Source organism: Pleurodeles waltl, chromosome 10 (assembly GCF_031143425.1).
Source record: "Pleurodeles waltl isolate 20211129_DDA chromosome 10, aPleWal1.hap1.20221129, whole genome shotgun sequence".
NCBI classification, from domain to species: Eukaryota; Metazoa; Chordata; class Amphibia; order Caudata; family Salamandridae; genus Pleurodeles; species Pleurodeles waltl.
The window spans coordinates 1,028,913,390-1,028,933,386 of record NC_090449.1 but is presented as its reverse complement, the minus strand read 5'-3'; the positions used below and the strand labels follow the sequence as shown (position 1 = coordinate 1,028,933,386).

The 19,997-nt window shown below is 46.4% G+C and overlaps 1 protein-coding gene across 2 annotated transcripts in view; it reads right to left on the bottom strand.

The window, feature by feature from the left end:
* Nucleotides 1–19,997, bottom strand: part of DYNC1LI1 (dynein cytoplasmic 1 light intermediate chain 1) — a 417,576-nt gene that overhangs the window by 114,209 nt on the left and 283,370 nt on the right. For both annotated transcript variants that reach the window (XM_069211991.1, XM_069211990.1), the window contains exon 11: nt 10,894–11,014. In XM_069211991.1, the coding sequence (XP_069068092.1) occupies nt 10,894–11,014 (121 nt within the window). The remainder of the gene's footprint in view (nt 1–10,893; nt 11,015–19,997) is intronic.

Below are 19,997 nucleotides of genomic sequence, written 5' to 3'. Positions count from 1 at the left end.
CATCAAAGCCGTTTTCCAGGAAAGAGATTACAGTTCCACTTTATGAATAGGTTCAAAAGGACTCTTCATCAATAGCAAAAATACAGTATTAAATTGTCAAGGAGATGGTAGATGCTACAAGAGGACTTTGGATCCAGATGGAGTACTTGACCTTTGTCGAGAGTCAACAAATTGTGAGTTTGTTTCAGCGAGATGTTGATGTTTGAAGGGGATATCTGTGAGCTAGAGCTGTGAATCAGTATTCCCTAGTATTGCCTCGGTCACTTTGGGGCTATTAGCATGATTCCGCATGGTGCCCTATTGATCTTCACAAGCACATTTGAAACATAAGTGTTGGGGAAAGAGCGCAAGAAAAGCTTTCTAACTATGCTTTTGAAAATAGATTCCCTCACAATCCTGGTTGCTGGTGCCAACTTTCATAAACTTGGCTTTTACGGTTCTGTGTGGTTACAAAGAGGTTTAGGCTTTGGTTTACCTCAAGGAATGAAGATGTCTTCAGTTTTGCTGGTTTAACTCCCATTCAAAGCAGTTCTTTGACATGCTGCTTAGGGTGTCAACCCACTGCTTGTAAGCGGCTAGCACATGTCCCACTGTTAGCGTGATGTTGTACTGACTATTCCCACATTATGCGTGCCTATACAGACAAAAGACAGGATGTTTCGTCCCCTTGCTTGTTGATGTAATGAATTGTTTTAATATTGCCTTTGTGCGCCAGTACCGAAGAGCCTCTGTTTCTTAGAAGAAAAACCTGGAGACCTAATGGCACAACTTTTACTTCTAAAAGTTTGATATACCAACTCAACTCTTGCAGTGTTGGTTTCATGCTGATTTCTAGATCTTGCAAATGGGCTTCTAGGGAAGCATCTATGGAAATCAAAACCTGTGGTACTTGAACCATAAACATCAGAACCATTAAGGTATTTGCTTCACCAGTCCACTAGTGTACAGCAACTTTTACTTTTGAATTGATGTCTACTATTTTGTCAAATGAACCTGAGTTTGTCCAACTCTTTTTGGAAATGCCTCACTCACAGCAAAACTGAATCAGGGAGATGCATGACGACATCATCCCTAAAGAACAAGTTACGCATTAACTGGTAGAGACTATCTAACTGCAGATTCCTTACCTTTAAATTTCCCAGGCATCAGACCTGATACGGAAACTTGTGTGGGCATTACCCTTGCATGCCATCGGGTGGCTTAGTTCGGTCCCGTGCAGCGTTGGTGGCACTGGAAGTGACGTCACGGAACTGCAGTGTTTTGCAAACATGCGCAGGGATGCCCACACTGCAGAACCCCTCTTCTGTATTTCCTGACCTTTCTTTGCTCCAACATACCCCAGGGAGAGTTGGTTGTCCAATCGGAACTCTTTTGTGCAGTCAAAGTGGAACGAAAACACTCTTATTGGGGCCAGAGGGTGGAGTAGCTCCTCTTCATTAGAGGGATGTGGAGGAGTGTAAAAGGTGGGAAGGGTAACAGATTGTCCCAAATGAAATTGAGTCACCACTTTCAGTAAGAAAGAGGGCCTGGTGCAAAGCACTACTTTGACTGGGAACATAGAGATAAGGAGGATTGGACGATTAAGCCTGCAGCTCACTCACCCGCTGGGCAGATGTTATTGCCACTAAGAAGGTGTCTTGGTGGTAAGCAGCTGGAGGGGACACTTGTGCAGCGGCTCAAAGGGAGCACACAAGGCTGGTGAGAAGTAAGTTTAGATCCCACTGAGGCATGATAAAGGAAAAGGAGGAAACAAATGTACAAGCCCTTTGAGAAACCTATGCACAATAGGGGACTAAAAGAGGGTTGGTAGGGCAGCCACAGGAATGCAGACAGAGCAGAGATGACATTTAAGAGTGCCCAGAACAGAGCCCTGGTATGCAAGGGTAAGAATGAAGCAAAGAATATCAGAGAGAGAAAGAGAGAAGCAGCCAGATGGTCGATAGACTTCTATACAATATTTTACACATTTTTATTAACAGCAGACGTTTTGGTGGAGGGCTGCGTGGCCGCCAAGATAACTTTACATACTTTGGGAGGAAGGTCAAAAACTATCAACTATCACTGCTCAATCTCCATTAAAGGAGTTTGAGAGTTGACAGGTTAGGGTAGAGGACCCTCCCCTGCTGCTGCGACAGAAGATCATCCCCAAGGGGCAGACTGAACAGTGGATTGGTGTTTATTTTCAGAAGCTCAGAATACAAGACTCTCTGTGCCCAGTCCAGAGAGACAAGGATTACATGGGCCTGGTCGTTATTGATCTTCTTGAGAACTCTGGGCAGAAGTGATATGGGCAGAAAGGTGTACAGGAGGCATGAACCCCACTTGAGACGAAAAGCATCTCCGAGCAATAGCAGCCTTAGAAACTCCAATGCATAATATCGCTAACATTGCACATTCTCTGTGGAGGCAAACAGATCTAACCAAGGCTCGCCCCACTACTGAGAGTCCTTGAGCCACCTCCAAATACAGACGCCATTAGTGATTCACTAGGTATCGACAACAGTTTGTCCGCCCTGGCGTTCAGAGAACCTGCCAGGTGTTGAACCACCAGGGTTATGCCCTGCTGTTCCAGCCATGTCCAGAGATATAGAGCCTTGTGACAAAGGGTCCACGACCCCACCCAGCCCTGCATGTAGTACCACATGGAGGTGGTGCTGTCCACAAAACACCAGCACTAATTTCCCCTTGACAGAGGGAAGAAATGCTTTCAATGCAGGCCGAATCGCCCATAGCTCCAGCAAGTTCATGTGGAGTCTGGACCCTGTCTGAGACCAGAGCCCTCTGATCTCCACCTCTCCTAGATTGCCACCCCATCACAGGAGTGACACATCTGTCACTACTGTCAGATCTGGTTGGGGAAGGGAGAGAAGTCTGATTTTAATCCGGGCACAGTTCATGAGCCACCACTGCAGGTCTTTTGCAGTTCCTTCTGCGATCTGGTCCATGTCTGACAGATTCCCCTGATACTACGCCCACTGGAACTTTAGGTCTCACTGCAGAGCCCACATATGCCATCTGGCATGATTCACTAGCAGGATGCAGAAGTACATGAGGCCCAGCAGCCTCAGTCATTTTCACATAAATCCAGGATAGAGGCTAAAACATAGGTATTATAATCTGAATATCCTGGACTCTGCTCGGAGGATAAGCCAGAAACTGCAAATGAAAGGGAGTGTCTCAGAAGGAGTCAGGTGTGACTTCGGCACATTTATAGTGAACTTACAGCCAATGCAGGAGATTTGCTGTACTCTGGAGATAGGAGATGACAGCCTGGGGCGAGCCCGCCTTTAACAGCCCGTCTAGGTAGGGGAACCTTGGCAGATGAGTTGCAACCACCACGATCACCTTGGTGGACACCTGAGCGGCACTGGTAAGGCCAAACAGTACCATGGTGGTGGACTGAAAGGGCTCAGGCCTGCCTTGAACCGCAGGTAACTCAATTGGGCAGGCAGGATTGGGATGTGAAAATTTGCATCCTGCAAGTCCAACGCTACCAACCAGTCTCCCTGGTTTGGGCAAGACAAGATCTGAGCCAAAGTGAGCATCTTGAATGTCTCCTTTTTAAGCAAGAGATTTACGGTTCGCAGGTCTAAAATAGGGCAAAGACCCTTGTTCTTTTTGGGAATCAGAAAGTAGCAGGAATAACAACCATTGCCTACTTCTGATCTTGGAACCCTTTCTATATCTCTTTTGGCCAAGAGAGCTGTAAATTCCTCTCGGAGCAGGGACAGACGAACTACCAGCCGTTCTGAAGTTGCTGGTATATGGGGTGGGAAAGATTGGAAAGGGAGGGAGTAGCCCTCTCCGAATTATCTGGAAGATCCATTTCTCCAGTGTTATGGACTGCCAGTGGAGGAAATCATGCTGAATTCTCCCTCCAACTGGGCCCCCATGGTCATGCAGAATTAAACTAGGAGGTCTTAAAGGCTGGTGCTGCCACAGGGTTGGTGATGGACAACTTCTGGCTACCAGACCCACAGGGTCAGAAGGCACCACGTCCACACACTGCTTGGGAGGCTTGAGCAGGACTGTGCCTGACATAGGGGTGGCGTGGTGAGCATGCCCCCACCGCAGCAACAAAAGGAGCGAAAGGCAGACTGGGGACAAGGTGTCACTGAGAGGCCCAGGGACTTGGCTGTAGCCAGCGAGTCCTTGACCAGTGTGACTGTTCTCCGAAGAGGCTAATCCCCAAAGTGTGTGTCCATGAGGTTGGCCTGGACATCCCCCAAAAAGCCAGATGTTCTAATTCAGACGTGGCACCATGAGGCCACCGTTGCCAAAACCGCTCTGCCCAGTGAATCAGTCATTTCCAAACCACACCTGATGATGAACTTGGCTGCATCCCTCTCGTCTTTCACGGCTTGGGAACGGATGGCCCATGCCTCCTCTAGGACCTGTGGCAGCACTTGCGCAACTGTATTCCATTAAGTACAGGAGTAACTGCCTAAAAGGCCGCAATGCCAGGATGGCGTAACAAAACATCTTGTTCCCAAATGTGTCTAGGCACTTGGATTCCCTGTCCAAGGGGGCAACAGGAAACATGCCAAGGAAATTAGAGGCTTGGATTACCAAGATATCAGGGGTGAGGTGTTGGCTGAGGAAGCTAGGATCACCGAGGCAGGGTGATGGCAGCGGGCAATTGTCCTGTTCACAGCAACCCCTGTGCTGGGCTTGGACCAAGTTCCCAACAGGAGATCTGTCAGTGCTTCATTAAAAGGGCAATAGGGGTTGTGATGAGGACATCCCAGGCTGAAGCACTTGGGTCAAGAGGTGTTAGTCTTGACCACCACTGAAGGAAGCTTGAGGTCAAGGACCTCCACTGCCCTTTTCATCACCATTGCGTAAGATGTTCCCTCCTCTGTAATGAGCAACACAGTATCTGGAGAGGTGTCCAGCCCACGGTCATCTCCTAGCTCCTCATACCAGAACAAAGATGCTGGGGTCTCCAACTGGAATTCTAAAGGGTCCAGTGCCCCTCTCGTTCTTCCTCCAAGCCCAGCTGGTCAGAAAACCGCTTAGGCAATGACCTAGGACCAATGGGCCTTAATAGCACTGGAATCGGTGTCAATACAGTTCAGTTTCGTTGCTGGCACCATCAGAGTCACGATTGGCACCAGAGAAGATGGCACTGGGATAACTAGCACTGATCTAGATCCAACATAGGATCCATGAGACCCCATTGGAGCGGAGACCGAAGTAGTCAGAGCAGAACCTGAAGGGGCCCCCCCTGACCCTGTGGAGCCCAAAGGCGCTCCGGATGGGCCAGCCAGCTCAAACACGAGGAGCATGGCCTCGTAGAGTTCTTTCAATTGAGCAGTAGTCGCTCCCGCTCTTTAGTGAATCCTATCTTGTTTTAATGGAAAGCAGGAGTTAGCTTAGCCTTCTGGCTTGAAGACTCGTGCCACTGTCACCCAGTGACTTTTAACCTACTTAGTTTGTTCTGTATTAGCACATTTATTTAATTATATCTCTCAAGATGGCTGCCGTGTTTCTAGTTAGGCCAATGTTTAATCTCATGTTATTAGTGCCAATGCCCTAAGGCGTCTCTATCAAACGACAAAGATAAACAAACTGTAGGTATTCACATTAGGTACTTTCCCTCTTCACGCCTTCAAGGGAATTGTTTACATAAATTGTCGTCCCAAGCATGTCTGGTTATCTATTGTTTGAGAACAGACCTACGTCAGGCGTCCAAGCAGATCTGAATAAATGCACCTCACATAAACAGATAGAGGGATTCCAACCAGATGCCAACGCTGCTGCACGTCGCCTTGACGCTGACCCAGTCTTTGTGTCCCAACAGAGTCTGAGCTAGAGACCTAATTCCAAGGTAACGTGGGTTGGGTGGGCCTCTTCTCATGGACATGGCATTGGCAGATTATGTTTAACACACCTAGCCTCTCTTTAGGTTAGAGATTAGGTTTATCATGCTAGGGTATTAAGACATATTTTACATCTCATGTCATTTCATGTCATTTCATGTCATTGCAAGATGGTGCGGGTCTTTGTATTAATGACTCGTCTTCACAATTCTGTTTCTTGCACTGTTTATTATCCTTATCATTGCAGCCCATGCAACTTATCATAGATTGCAGTTTTGTTAATAAAACCTATTGAAAACTTTACTGCATCTCCTTCATTGCCTGTGTTTGAGACATGTTGTTCATGTGAGAAAGGGGTCATCTCAGTTTAACCACAACACTCCCTGGGATGTCACACTCGAGTCCATGCATAAAGGCTGCCACAAATGACCTTTTACTGTTTGGGTTTTTGGCGAGGTGCTGCTTGTGAGCCGGGAGGGTTGGGGCGACAGTTGTGGCTTGTTGTAGGACAGGTATAGTCACCTACAAACATAAGTACTGTCATCCTTAAACCAGCAGTATTGCCTAGAGCAAGTCAAATTACGAAAGCTCCCGGATTCGGAGGGAAGCGTAAAGTCAGACCTGGCAACAGCTCTGCAGAACTGTGGCTGGACCGCACATGTTTCGACCTCGTCATGTCAGCCAACGGTTGAGGCAAAGTCCATTTGGACTACTTTTTGTATTTCTTCCGAGTGTACGGAGGATCTTGAGTGCAACAAAGAACTCTGGGCTCCTGGAGCAATCCAGCGACCACCTTCTTGAGCGGGACTGTGACCTCCTAGGAGTCACTCTGGCCTAGGATGCCGGACTGCAAGGAGCTTTAGGGAGCGGTCCCTCAAAGCTTTCGACGTCATGGCCAGGCAGTCCGTGCAAGAGTTCATATTCTGGTCATGTTGAGACACCATAAACACACAAGGTGTGGGCCTGTACCTTACATGGCGCGGTGGACAGGTGCCACACAGCTTGAACCCTACCTTTCTGGAGGTGCCACACAGCTTGAACCCTACCTTTCTGGAGGACATCTGACACACAAAAAATAATCTACAAATGTCAAAAACATTCTGCCAAAAAGAGACAGAGGGGTAGCGCTACTCCAGATCAGCGCTAACTGGAACAGAAAGAAATGACATCTGCGTGCCAGGGTGGAGCCTATATCGGTGACTGCGACATCACTTCTGGTGCCCACATCACTGACGCGCCAAACTGAAAGACCACCCAAAACCACGCAGGGGTACTGCTCATGCAAACGTTTCTGGATCCAGTCTGATGCCTGGGAAATCCAAAGGTAAGGAATCCACAACTAGAAGTGTGATTTAAACAGGTATACTGAAATCAACTTTTTAACACGTTGGCAAGGACTTCTTTTCGTACACCTTTCCAGCTTTGCCTTTTCTAGTATTCAGAATGGCTCTAAAAAATGTTAATGTTCTGCATTTTTCGAGAAAAGATTAGTCTCTTTTGAGAGTAACGCCTAAGTTTTTGACAAGATGTAGGCAAGCCTTGGTCGACCTTTTTACTGCTTACTAAGAAGGATCTTTCATCTACCAGTCATCAAGATAAGGAGGTAGAGGAAATCTGGTGGCATCTCCTCCTCAAATATGGGGCTAGTTCAGAAAGACATTTTGTAGCAATACGAGGGGTAGACCCAAGGTCAAATGGGAGGACTTTCGATTAGTAATGGCTCCTAGCTACTTCAAACCTTAAATGTTTGCAGTGATTGGATTTATTGGGACATGAAAATACCCAACTTGGAGTTCTAATGATGTCATGTAGCCTTTATCATTTAGAAGCTTAAGGATGTACTGTAGTGTGACCATGGAAAATGATTGCGTGCCAAGGTATGTGGTTGGCTTCAAAGATCTAAAATCAGCCTCAATTCTGCTGACTTGTTCTTTAGTAGGAAGAAGCAGGAGTAGAAATCCGAAATTCGCTGAGCAAAGGGCACTTGTTCTATAGGTCCCTTTCTTAACATAGTTCGAAAATCCACTTGTAACAGACAAAGGTGGCGATGAGAGCTCTTTTGAGATGGTGACTGTAGGGAGTTGGGTTCTGTTTGCACCACCCCCCCCCCACCCACACTTTTTGCCTAGATTTTAGATGCAACTTTGACTGAAGTGCACTGGGCTCCTGATACCCAGGTCCCCAGTGCCAGTGTCCCTTCCCCAAAAACAAGACACCCGGTCACTTGATCCCCCAAGTGACCAGACCCTTTAGTACCTCTCTAAGTCCTTAGTAAATGGTACCATGATACCTAGGGCACGAGTACTGAAGAGGGCCCCTCAGAGCTACAGCACAACTTGTGCCACTCCTAGGGGCCCAGCTCCAAATGTATGAAGGCTGTCATTGCAGACTCCATGACAAGGTGTTTCCAAATTCGAGACACAATATGGCACACACCAAGTCCCCTAAAACACTGCTTGTAATATCTGTAAGTCACCCCTACAGCAGGCCTTCTAGTGCCAAGGTACGGTGCATTATATTACAAGTGAGGGCATGTGAGAAAATATGCCCATACTTTGTCGATTCTTAGACATAGGAAGTGTTCAGGGAAGCCATTTTAGATGCATGCACTGAACACTGGTCAATAAGTTTCCCAGCCACACAATGGCGTATATGAACATAGGGATGTTTGGTATCACACATTTCATATGAAAAAGCCCTCAATGATTCCAGTAGATTTATTAATACACGAACCGAGATGGAACCTTAGACGTACCCCCTGAAAACCTATTTACTGCTAGTGTGTTGACACACTGGTCTCAACCAGTCCAGGCACCATAAACAGATTGTTGACCTCCTGAGGTGAAAGCCAGCACTCACAGTGGCTGGGAACAAAGCCTGCTACTCCATGTAGACGTGATGACACCTCCTACCGGCAGGATGGATATTCTAGGACTGGAAGCTTCAAAGGACCAGCCACCTCTGTTATGCAACCCAGGCCTCTCCAGATGTTGGAGAAGAACACCCCACTGTCCTGAGCCCACTTTCTTGCAGCAAGACAAGTGGGAAAATTAGTAAGATTAGGAGCTGTGCCCACATCATGCCACTCCCACCCCTAAGGCAGACCAGCTGATGTGGATACCAGTCCTCCAACTTGTTTTGGATGGAATTAGTATTCTAGGGTCAGGGTTATGCCCACTTCCCAGTGGAAGCTGTCATACAGGGGTTCGGATAAGTAAGCCCCAGGCTGAAGCACTTCGGTCAAGAGGTTAGTCTTGACTGCCAGAGGGACGTTCGAGGTAAAGGACCTCCACTGCCCTCTTTACCACCACCACCACCTCTAAGGGTAGCCAGCCCATTGACTGTTACCTGGCACTTCCTTAGGGGGCACTGCTGAACCTAAGAACTGAGATTTGACGGATCAAGAGAAGGACGAGTAAGTCACTGTGTCAGGAACAGCAGAAGAGTTGTGTACTTTTTGGTGCAAAACCTGTCTGCCCACCCCTCTCTAGAACATTGTGACAGATTGACTCATCCTTCCAAGTTGGGGAACTATCAAAGCCTCAGGTAGCCTGCCAGCATATCAAAAATCGTCACCAGTCTCCTTTGGTGTAGAGGAGCTACTTCCCTGCAGTCAACAGGCACCAAAAGTTAGAGCCCAGTACACAGCCTTGCAGCTTTCCGGCCTTGACTGATGCTGCAGACGACCAGGACGAGGTACTCATGCTCTGGAATACTAGGCCTGTCTCCCCCGTCAGTCTGAAGACAACAGGACCAACCAGAGCTGTGCAGCACCAATCCTCGGGATACCAGATGCCCTGCACCAAGCACCAACAGTGAGTCCAGTTGGGATTCTCACTGCACCAGGACTAAGCAGCCATCGAAGGACGTCAGCATCTCTGAGACCCACTTCATGAACGGCCCAGCTGTCCTGATTTTGCCCCTGCCTACTGTTTGTCCCTAATAGTGAGGAGCATCTTTGTGCATCAGGCCCAGCTGCCCTAACTGGCTGGATCCTGAGGAACCAGCTGGGCCCCCTTGCTTCAACACCCCTTGCCACCCAAACACCCACTTAGGAGCTCTCTGACTTATCCCCAAGACTCCCTGTGCAGCCAGTCCCCCTCCTCCCCCCCTTCCCAATTCACTGCACCATGCCCAGCTACAACCTCCTCAGCATCCTGCTCCCGGTCAAACCTGGGCACCTCCTGACAAACTGCTGGTAGTACTTGGACATTGGGCCTCTACAACTCCAAACCCTGAAGGTGAACCACTGAAACAGACAGTGCTTACCTTTATACATTACTGACTTTTTTCTTCCATAGGACTGCATTTTGCATAAAGGCGCACAGGTTTAAACATTTTACTGACCTGTAAAAATTGATATAAAAAACAGTACTTACTCTTAAAGTTCTTGGTTGCAAATCCAACTTTGGTAACAAAGTAACAGTTTAGAATCTTACAAAAGTAATTGTGGTAAAATAGCTAACCAAGTGTTTGTGTCAAACAGGTATTTATAACTGCAACATAAACTTCAAGACCGCGATTAATCAAGTTTAATTTTAAGACCTTTGAACATTTAAGGTTATTTAGAAATGGTGGGGCAAACCAAGGTTACAGTGTTGCTTCTATGTACATACCTTCACAACAATCTAAACAAGCATTTGCAATGCAAAAGGTCTTGCGTTTGCTTGAGTTAGAGCTATTAGCGTTGTAAATTTCGAACTGGACTTTTCGTGACACACAAACTGAAAATATAAAGTAAAACAGTTGACATAAGCAAGCCGATTCAAAGCGCCGCCGTGAGCGCGAAGGATAGAGACAACAGGAAAAAGAAGTTCGCTCGCAGTCAAACTTATCGGCAAAAGTGCAATTATCCATGTAACAGGGTCGATGGCCAAGGCGGTAACAAAACCACCCCAAGGAGCGACACATGTAAAGCAGTTACCAACGAAAACAAAGGATTTTTGAAACGCAAGCCCATGAACGTGTGATCGTGATGGGCGTGCAGTGGGCGTGGTTAAAAGCCTAGATACATACCAACACATCGGAAAAAAGCGCTTGCGCGCTGTTATACTCATCCAGTATTAATTACCTTTCATATTGGGATCAATTTTCTTGGAGGCAATAGGGATTGGTGAGACACTAGGAACATTAGAAGACCCTGATCTGCTTGGCGTTCTCGGAGATCCCCCAGGACCTCTTGGGGCAGTATCCTATAACAAAACACATATCAAAAGCTGAAATCAGCAGCCAATATAAAGCACCACATCACAAAATCCAATCATTTGAACAGCATGAGTTAGTTTTTGAGTCAAGAAACCGGACAAATGACTTGCCTTTAAACCAAATTCCTCCTAATTGACATTCTGAATTTAAACCAATCACTTGATGGGGAACAACATGTTTGCGGTTTGTCGTCCTGTTTCCCTTGAGATCTGAGGCACACAACCAAGTCTAGGGATGCACAAATCTATTCCACTCTGACTGTGCCACTTCTGTACCAATCAACTCCTTTGACACAAACCGCTTTTACTCAGTCCCTACCAAGAGGTGTCTTGTATGCTTTAATTAGGCTCCCATTATTTTAACATTAGGGGAATGGGGTTAAGGATATAGACCCCTACTTACTAAAAATTGCAGTGTGTTTGCAAGGCCCTACTGAAGAAACAAGTTACTTACCTTCAGTAACATTCTTTTTGATGGATAGCCTAACTGCAGATTCCTCACCATAGAATATGGTGTCAGAATACATCCTGAAATATTTGTAGCATTGCTACCACATGCTATTAGGCAAGGTTGCCTCGTGCACCTCTGCAATGGCTCCACGTCACCCCTAAAGTGTCAGAGAGGAGCTGCACATAAGTGCCACCCCAGCTGACATAAATCGCTCATCTATCCATTCTGCAATCCCAGATTAAAAGCGTTAATTTTTGGTTACAATGGTCAGAGTATGAACTTGGGTTGTTTTTAGGTGTTAAAGAGAATACTCCATAGAACAGGGAGGATGGAGGGAAGTGAAGAATCTCCTACTGGCGTATCCACCACAAAGAGCATTACCGAAGGTATGTAACTGGTTTTTCTAATGGATACTTCTAAACACAAATTACTCAGAGCAGAATAGATACTAAAACTGTAATTCCAAAGCAGAGGGTTTGTATTGTTTCTTTTTAGACTGGAGCCTCAGACCTGCCTTGAGCTTCCAACCCCTGAACGCCTTCCTGCTGAAGGAAAAATTCTTAATGCTCACATAGGCTCAAATCTTATATACTTTGGACGCAGAGAACTAGACAATGTAATTGGGTTGGAAGGACGTGTATTTTCATATACTCATCCTGGAGTCTCACACGTTACTTGCAGTTCAAAGTGCACCAAGAACATTTTCAGTTTGCTGTGCTACCCTTTGGCTTTAACAACATGCCTCTGGTGTTCACTGTGATTGCTGTCCTTCTTTGAAGGTCAGGAGCCCCTATATTCCTGTACCTTGATAACTAATTGGCTTGCAGCAGGCAGTCGTGGTCCAGCTTCAGATGATAGTGGAACTTCTCACATCATTGGTTTCACAATAAATGAGTCTAATTTCCACCTGATTTGTACCCAGACTTGCATCCATTGGAGCAGTCTTGAACAAGGTGCAGTTCTGACTTTTTCAATGGAACAATGAGTCCGGGACATTCAGGCTACAATCCAGAAGTTTCAAATTCAATCCTGGATCCAGGTGAGGGATTCTGCGAGACTGCACCTCTTAGCCTGGAGAGCATCCTCTTTCTAAACTGCACCAGGTGGCACAGCAAGCCCTGGAGTGGAATCTGAAGTCCCATGGGGCCTTGTATCAAGGCTGCCTTTCTAACACCATTCAGATCTCGAGATATGCAGTGATGGCAGACCGATCAGTTTGTCCTGCAGCAGACCCTTCTCCCACTCCCACCCACAGCTGACAGTGGTGATGGACGCATCACTACTTGTTTTGGGTTTAGGAGGAGAGTGGTTACCAGGGGAAAGCGGAGATCAGAAGACTAGTCACCAATGGAGAACCAGATTCACATTAGTCTACTGAATCTGCAAGCCATTCATCTGGCTCACAAGGTTTTCCTGCCATCCATCAAGGAGAGGCTGGTGCCTTTTCTTATGGACCACACCTCCGCCATGTGGTACTGCAACAAGCAGGGCGGAGAGGGGTCCTAAGTCATGTGCTAGGAGGCTTTGCTGCTCTCCAGGTAGATGGGACATCCTTCGAGTCACCAGCCAGCTGACGAGGTCCGTGAATTCCAGAGCGAGTGAAGTAAGCCCCTTCCTCTGTTGGGTCATGAGTGGCGGCTACATTTCAAGGTGGCGCAGAGTGACCTCCACCAATCGGGCTGAACACTGGGTAGATTTATTCACTACTGTCAAGAACATACAGTGCCAAAAATTCTGTGTGTTGGCGTTTTTGACAAAACAATCATTAGGAGATACTCTGAAACTGGGTTGGAACAAATTACTCTTGTACACCTTCCCACTACTACCTCTCCTACCACAACTTCTTAAGATCAAGAATGTGGTGGTCCCGAAGTGCAGTATCTGTAACTCCTTCAGGTTACCAATTTAGGGGTATGCCCTGGCTCACGAGCGGAGCATAGTCATCCACCTGTATCTATGCAATCTACACCTCATTACATGCAGTTTGAGAAGCAGCAATTGACTGCATTCCATTTGCTGCTTGAAGTGGTGGGTGTCATACACACCACCAGATGCCTCCCCATGAAATCTATTTATCCTGGGACAAATTTGTAACCTGGTGTTGTGCATGAGACTGACTCATTACAGGCAAAGCTGTCAAGAGTCCTTTTGTTTGTATTGATTCAAGTTCAGCAAGGCTTTGCAGTGGGCACTGTGAAAGGATAATTGTTGACCCTTTTTGGTCTTTTTACGTTTGCTAAACCAACCATCCTTGTTAAAATCACCTTTTGACCTCAGTGGACCTGACTATCATTACTGGAAACTGGGGACCCCCACTGAATCAATATTGGAATCCAGGGATTCCGTCTCTCCCCCCCCCCCCCGAGTCATTACTGAAAGCTGGGGACTAATATTTTTTTATTTTATAAAAAGTTGCAGACCCACTGAGAAGGCTTCGTGGTCCCCCTGGGGTGCCCGGACCACTGGCTGGGAACTACTGATCTAGATCAACAGTCGCTGTTGTACAACGTCTGGTTGCCTGCCAGCTAACAGGCAGGCAAGAACATGGTTTCAACCAAGTAGCTATCATGGCAGCTGTGAGAGCATCATTATATAGATGTATTGGTTCAGATGTTGCTGGTCCACTCTGTAGAATGTCCATCAAAATATGTATTTTAGTCTCCAGAGAGGGCAGCTATAATTCTAGTAGCTGTCCCCTGAAGCACCAGTGCAAATGACAAGTTTTCTTCTGCATGATCCAGGCGGTGAGTCAAGTTCAGTCTAAGGGGAGATATTGAGAACACTGCTGTTTTGTAGATCAAGGTGTAAGACATTATCAGTGTAATGATGTAATGACCATTCTCCCTATCATCATCAATATCCTGGGTTGCACCCTACGCTGGAAAATGTATTAGAATCTGAGCCTAAAAGATAATGCCTATTACTGTTGATAGCCGCAACATGGAAGATGCATAAGATTTACATTAGTGTGAATGACAACAAGCTGTACCTTTGTAACCTCATGGCACAACATCAGTTGAGCTTGGACAAATGTCAGCTGAGGATTCAACAAATGTGTATACATTGAATTTGATTCTGGCACTGGGAACCTGCTTTGATTGCGGGTCCGGAGTGGAAGTCTGCACCGGAGTCAGTATGGTACCAGTAACTGGTACCATGGCCAAAGACTGTACTGGAGAGAGAGACACTGACAGTAACCAGACTAGAGGACCATGTGATTAAGTTGGGCTTGACAGCACACAAAACATTTGCACCATGGCCCTTGAAAGCTGCAATCTGTTTTGTTTGTTCAAAGTCTTATTTCTTTCAATATGTTCATGCAGGGCTTTAAATCATATTGGCTGATTTCAGAAACTATATTGCCAAATTCTAGGATGCTGGGATCGGGTAAAATAACTGACCCTATAACCGGATGCAGAGATTCGGTTAGCATGGCATTCTCTTGTGTGACTAACACCATCTGTAGCTGTTCCGAGAACCATCATTGTCTAAACCACTCAAGAGAAATAGCCCTTATTGAGAATTCCGAAATTTTAAGATTAAGGGAAAGCTATAGAAAGTGTCTCAGACCAGATTATCAAAAGGGCATTGCCAAGAAACCCTGCCTGCCAACTTCTGTATGAAAATACTTGACATTTGTTTGCTTAGGTAGGCAGCAAAGAGGTCTTGCATCTTTTTGTCTAAAGCTAATGTGTGGGTTTCTTCATAAAATTTGGTTATAAAGTCCGCTAGGTGATTTTCCTGGTAAGTGAACTGCTTTTATTGTCAGACTTCTGGCCAGATCTATGTCTCCAGAGAAAAGGTTTTCAATCTCTTGCCTCCCTGTTCATTAAGGTAATGCACTGCTGTATTTTTTTTTTCTTGATTCAATTGTTGCCTGTAATCAGAGACAGGATGAAGGTCTACAGAGATGAAAATTAGTTACTTACCTGTAACTGTGGTTCTCCAGTATTGGTATCTTTCATAGATTCACATGCTTGAATCATCCCCTTCGTCTAGGTGGGAGCCTAACGGTAACGTCAAATATAAATAGCAGTAAGTGTAACACACTAGGGCCCAATGGCCCAAATAGGCACTGTCATAGCCTATCCATGTTATTTTATAGAAAAAGAACCAAACTTGAGCTACAGCCAATCAGGAGTCAGCACCCTATCTAATACTCCCAAGAGAGGCTGTTTCCCTCAGATTTTCTACCGCACATCGTGTGAAGGGAGTCTCCCTGAGCTCTGCTCAGTTTATTCTTCTGACAGGAATATTTTCTCTCAGAGTACCCAGCTTTCCAGTGAACAGGATGTTCCAGCAAACGAAAAAAGGACTTTTCAGAGATTGTGGCAGTTGTGGGAGGAAAAGACTTCATATTGATGACCCCCACAAGAAATGCATCTACTGCCTACATCCAGACCATAAGGTGAGGGATTGTAAGATTTGTCCCACCTTCAGTCATAAAACCCTAAAACACCATGAGGGTAGACTTTTGCTGTGGCTCCAAAAGCAGAAGGCCATGGAGTATACTACTTCTGATGAGAGTGAAGCCTCATCGCACACTGTTCACTCCCTAAAAAGGCCTAGAGGTGAGGAAAAACTGCCTACAGAGCCTCCAAGAAAAGTTGCTAAAAATATCTAAATACTTTTCTTTGGAGAAGCAAAAAGGCCAAGAGGGTGCTGCCTCAGTATCCGGTACCCAGTTAAAACCCTCAAAAAAGGTTCATTCAGAGCCTACCACACCTTTGGGGACAAAAGGAACCCCCAAAAAGTGCCTCTCTGTCTCTAGCACCGGGGAAGCAGTCAGGAAGATTCTCCTCAGATTTTGCCAAGAAGAGCCCGTCGACGACATCACTGTTGTCGTGACCGTCGACGCGGTCGTCGACATTCACTACACCAGTGTCCCCGATGATTATTACTTCGTCGCCACTTTCATCGACAATCATTACAGCTAAAATATACAATAAGGTACCGTCGACGAAGACGTCGTTGAGAGATAGGCCAGAAGCAGACCCGTCATGAGGCACCCGTCGACGAGGGTGAAGAGAATCGTCGACGAGAATACCGTCAACAGTACCGTCGATAAGGCAGTCGACGAGGGAACCGTCAACGAGAGAACCGTTGACGGGGGGAGAACTGTTGACGAGGAAAAATCCATCAACAAGGAAACCACAGACAGAAGAACTGTCGACGAGGGAAACATTGACGGCTGTTTCGTCTGGAGCAACAGTCTACAATGAACATAGCAGGGGGAGCACCAACTTCAGGTGATCTCATGACTCAGGCTTCAGAGTCAACAAGATTCCTTCCTCTTTCATTCATAACGGTGGGAGAGAAGGCATCTCAAATCCTGCTGATGCTTACCTCCCCAAACAAAGTGTTGCCGTATCCTCCTCAACATCTATTAGATGATGACGATGTTGTCTATTCTCAGGATGATAGAATGTTTGGTGCAGCCAGTAGTCTGTCACACATTCATATCAAATGCCAGGATCAGGATGACAAGGGTTATGGACAATATCAAGACAGTTATTCGTCAGCCAGGGTCCGACAGGATCCCTCATACTCTGTGTTTGAGACAGAAACTTCTATTCCTATGCCAAGATCTTTAGTGCCAGATCTCCAAGGTATGTTGCAGGATTACTATAGAAGGTTTCCACCATCAATACCGGCAACTCTGGCCACGCAGTATAATCTGCAAACGAGTCTGCACACCCCAGTCCCTAGTCATCCAGTGACACCGCACAGAAACATCCCATTTGTTCACCCACCGCAGGATGATCATCAGTCCACAGACGAAGAGAGGGAAGAGGGTGAGATACCGGACACGGCACCTAGTGAGTGGGATGAATACCCCATTCTTACACCGTCGCCACCAGCAGCAGGGCCAGTGGATTCACTGCCAGAAGACATAGGGGGCTTCCATAATTTGATGGAAAGAGCACCCAAAAGATTTGACCTACCCATTCCTTCCCAGGAAACTGATTGTTTCCTATATGACTTTAAAGAGACATCAAAAAAGTTGGTTAGGGCTATTTCTATAGTAGATTTTCTATGGCAGGAAGGATTGAAAGCAATGAAAAACCCAGCTACAATACCTGTCTTGCGTAGACAGCGCTGGCTGAAATCTACTTCTTTTCACCCGGAGGTTCACAGTAGAATACTTGACATGGCGTATGATGGGGAAAGCCTCTTCGGAAAGCACATGGATGACATGCTACAGTCCATAACGGCCGATACAGATACCGTAAAATCCCTTGTACGTTGCAGTACAAAAAACAGCCATTTCGAGAGGCGAGAAAGTTACTCCTTTAGTGGTGGTTTCCAGCAGTATAGACCACAGTACCAGTCAACTCAGGCAGGTTTCCGACAGCAGTACGAACAGCATCAGCAGCAATATCGATTACCAACCACAGCTGCCTATAGATACCCCGCAAAAGGAAGACCCGTTGCCCACGGCAGAGATACAGGTAGAAAGCAATGACCGGGCATCCATACCAGTTACCAATCCTACCCAGGTGTCAAAGATTGGGGGTCGCATCACTTATTACATTCTTCAGTGGTTGAGCATAACATCAGACAAGTGGGTACTAGATAAAGTAACCAAAGGGCATACTCTAGAATTCATACAGAAACCTCCAAATATCCCTCTGTCAGGACCGCCACCTCCACGATTAAAACACCTCCTCAAGGAAGTTTATGTGATGTTGGGGGCAATAGAGCTTGCTCCAGCTCTTCACAGCAACCAGGGATTCTATTCACGCTTTTTTCTAGTAAAGAAGCCTTCAGGGGATTGGTGTCCCATCCTAGACCTAAGATCCTTAACCAAGTACCTGAAGAAGCAGTTGTTTCGTATGGTAATGCTACCGGACATCCTATGCCTCTTGAACACAGGAGATCACATGACATCTGTAGACCTCCAGGATGTCTACTTCCACATCCCAATGCATCGAAACCATCAGAAAGTTTGCAGGTTCAGGGTAGCTGGTATGCATCTACAGTTTTGTGACCTCCCATTTGGATTAAAGTCGGCCCCCAGAATTTTTACAAAGGTGTTAGCGCCAGTAGCAGCTCACCTATGCCAGTTGGGCATCCAAGTTTTTCCATACCTGGACGACTGGCTAATCAAAGCATCCTCAAGAGCTCAAGTGGTAGACCATACAACCGCTTGCCTCCTGTTGTTCGAGGATCTCGGTCTTACCATCAATTATCGCAAGTCACACGTTCATCCCACACAAAAACTGAATTTCTTGGGGGCAATTCTGGATACTATCCAAAGCAAAGCATTCCCATCAAGAGAGAAAACGAAAGCTAGCCAACTTGGCTCACAAGCTATTGACAAAAAAAGTTTAAGTTCGGACTTACAAATCATTAATGAGAATGATCTCGTCATGTATTCCGCTGATCCCAAATTGCCGGCTACGTATGCGGCATCTGCAGTAGCAACTAGACGCTCAGTGGCTCCAGGTGCAGGGCTCCTTCGAGGATCTAATTATCACACCAGGGATGCGAGCTGCCATGTCTTGGTGGGCAAAACAGACCAACTTGTCCAGGGGTCTGACCTTTATTCAACTGGTGCCTCAATATATAAGAACAGATGCGTCCCTCAAGGGTTGGGGGTGCCCACCTTCAAGATCTGCGAATAAGTGGCACCTGGACTCAAAAGGACAAACAGCTCCACATAAACCACATGGAGCTCAAAGCAATAGATCTGCTGCTGAAGGCTTTTTTACCAAGAATTTGAGACTCAAATTCTTATCAGAACGGACAATACCAGAAGTATATATTACTTAAACAAGCAGGACAGCACAAGGTAAATTACAGCTTTCACGAGACGCTCAGAACATTTGGAATTGGGCCATAGGAAACAGAATTTATCTGAAGGCGGAACATTTGCCAGGGCAAACCAACATCCTAACAGATACTTTGAGCAGGACGGTCATTCCGTATCACGAGTGAGAACTCAACCAAAAAGTTCTCGACCAACTCTTCCAGATGTGAGGCAGATCGAATCTCGACCTATTTGCCACATACGAGAACAGGAAATGCCGATATTACGCAAGCTGGCATCCCCAAAAAGACTTGTGGGGAAATGCGTTTTTGATGAGATGGTCAGGGGTTTATGCCTACGCTTTTTCCCCCGATTCCGCTCACCCCCAGAGTGATCAACAAGATGAAGACAGAGGGAATATGGCCTCCTGCTAGTAGCACCCAGGTGGCCGAGGCAGGTTTGGTTCACAGAGCTCCTTATGTATTCTGAACAGCCACATGTTATACTCAGACAGACGCCAGCCCTGTTGACCATGCACCAGGGCCAGGTCAGACATCCGGATTAGTCATCTCTGTACTTATCGGCCTGGCTCCTGAATTCAATGAATACTCCACTTTGAACATCTCATCAGAATGTAGAGCAATATTAGCCAAAGCCAGAGCAGACACCACCAACAGGACCTATAAACTTAAATGGAAGTGTTTCTGTTTGTGGTGTGCTGTGGAAGGAGTCCATCCTATCTCGTCGCTCCCGGAACAATTACTTCC